Source organism: Penaeus monodon, chromosome 21, assembly GCF_015228065.2.
Source record: "Penaeus monodon isolate SGIC_2016 chromosome 21, NSTDA_Pmon_1, whole genome shotgun sequence".
Taxonomy (NCBI): Eukaryota; Metazoa; Arthropoda; class Malacostraca; order Decapoda; family Penaeidae; genus Penaeus; species Penaeus monodon.
Genome location: NC_051406.1, coordinates 26,749,232 through 26,749,484, shown reverse-complemented (window position 1 = coordinate 26,749,484; position 253 = coordinate 26,749,232). Strand labels below are relative to the sequence as shown.

At 65.2% G+C, this 253-nt stretch overlaps 1 protein-coding gene across 1 annotated transcript in view; it reads left to right on the top strand.

The window, feature by feature from the left end:
- LOC119586626 (ATP-binding cassette sub-family C member 9-like) overlaps positions 1-253 on the top strand; it is a 47,046-nt gene that overhangs the window by 40,434 nt on the left and 6,359 nt on the right. The window contains exon 26 of the mRNA XM_037935372.1: positions 45-250. Coding sequence (XP_037791300.1) covers positions 45-250 — 206 coding nt within the window. The remainder of the gene's footprint in view (positions 1-44; positions 251-253) is intronic.

Sequence of the window (253 nt, the reverse complement as noted above, 5' to 3'; positions counted from 1 at the left end):
CATAATTTGACGCCTTGTCTGATTCGGTCTCCCATCCCGCGCAGACTCATCGCTGGCCCGCCGCCGCCGTTCCTCCAGCCGCACCTCGGGCAGGTCAGGGTCGTCCTCGGGGTCAGGCTCAACGTCCAGGTCGTCGGGACTTCCCCCGGGCTGGCCGCTGGAAGGGAGGGTCGAGTTCCAGTCGGTCACCTTGACCTATGACCCAATGCTCGCTCCCGTGCTGAGTGGACTGACGTTCACCATCAACCCGGGG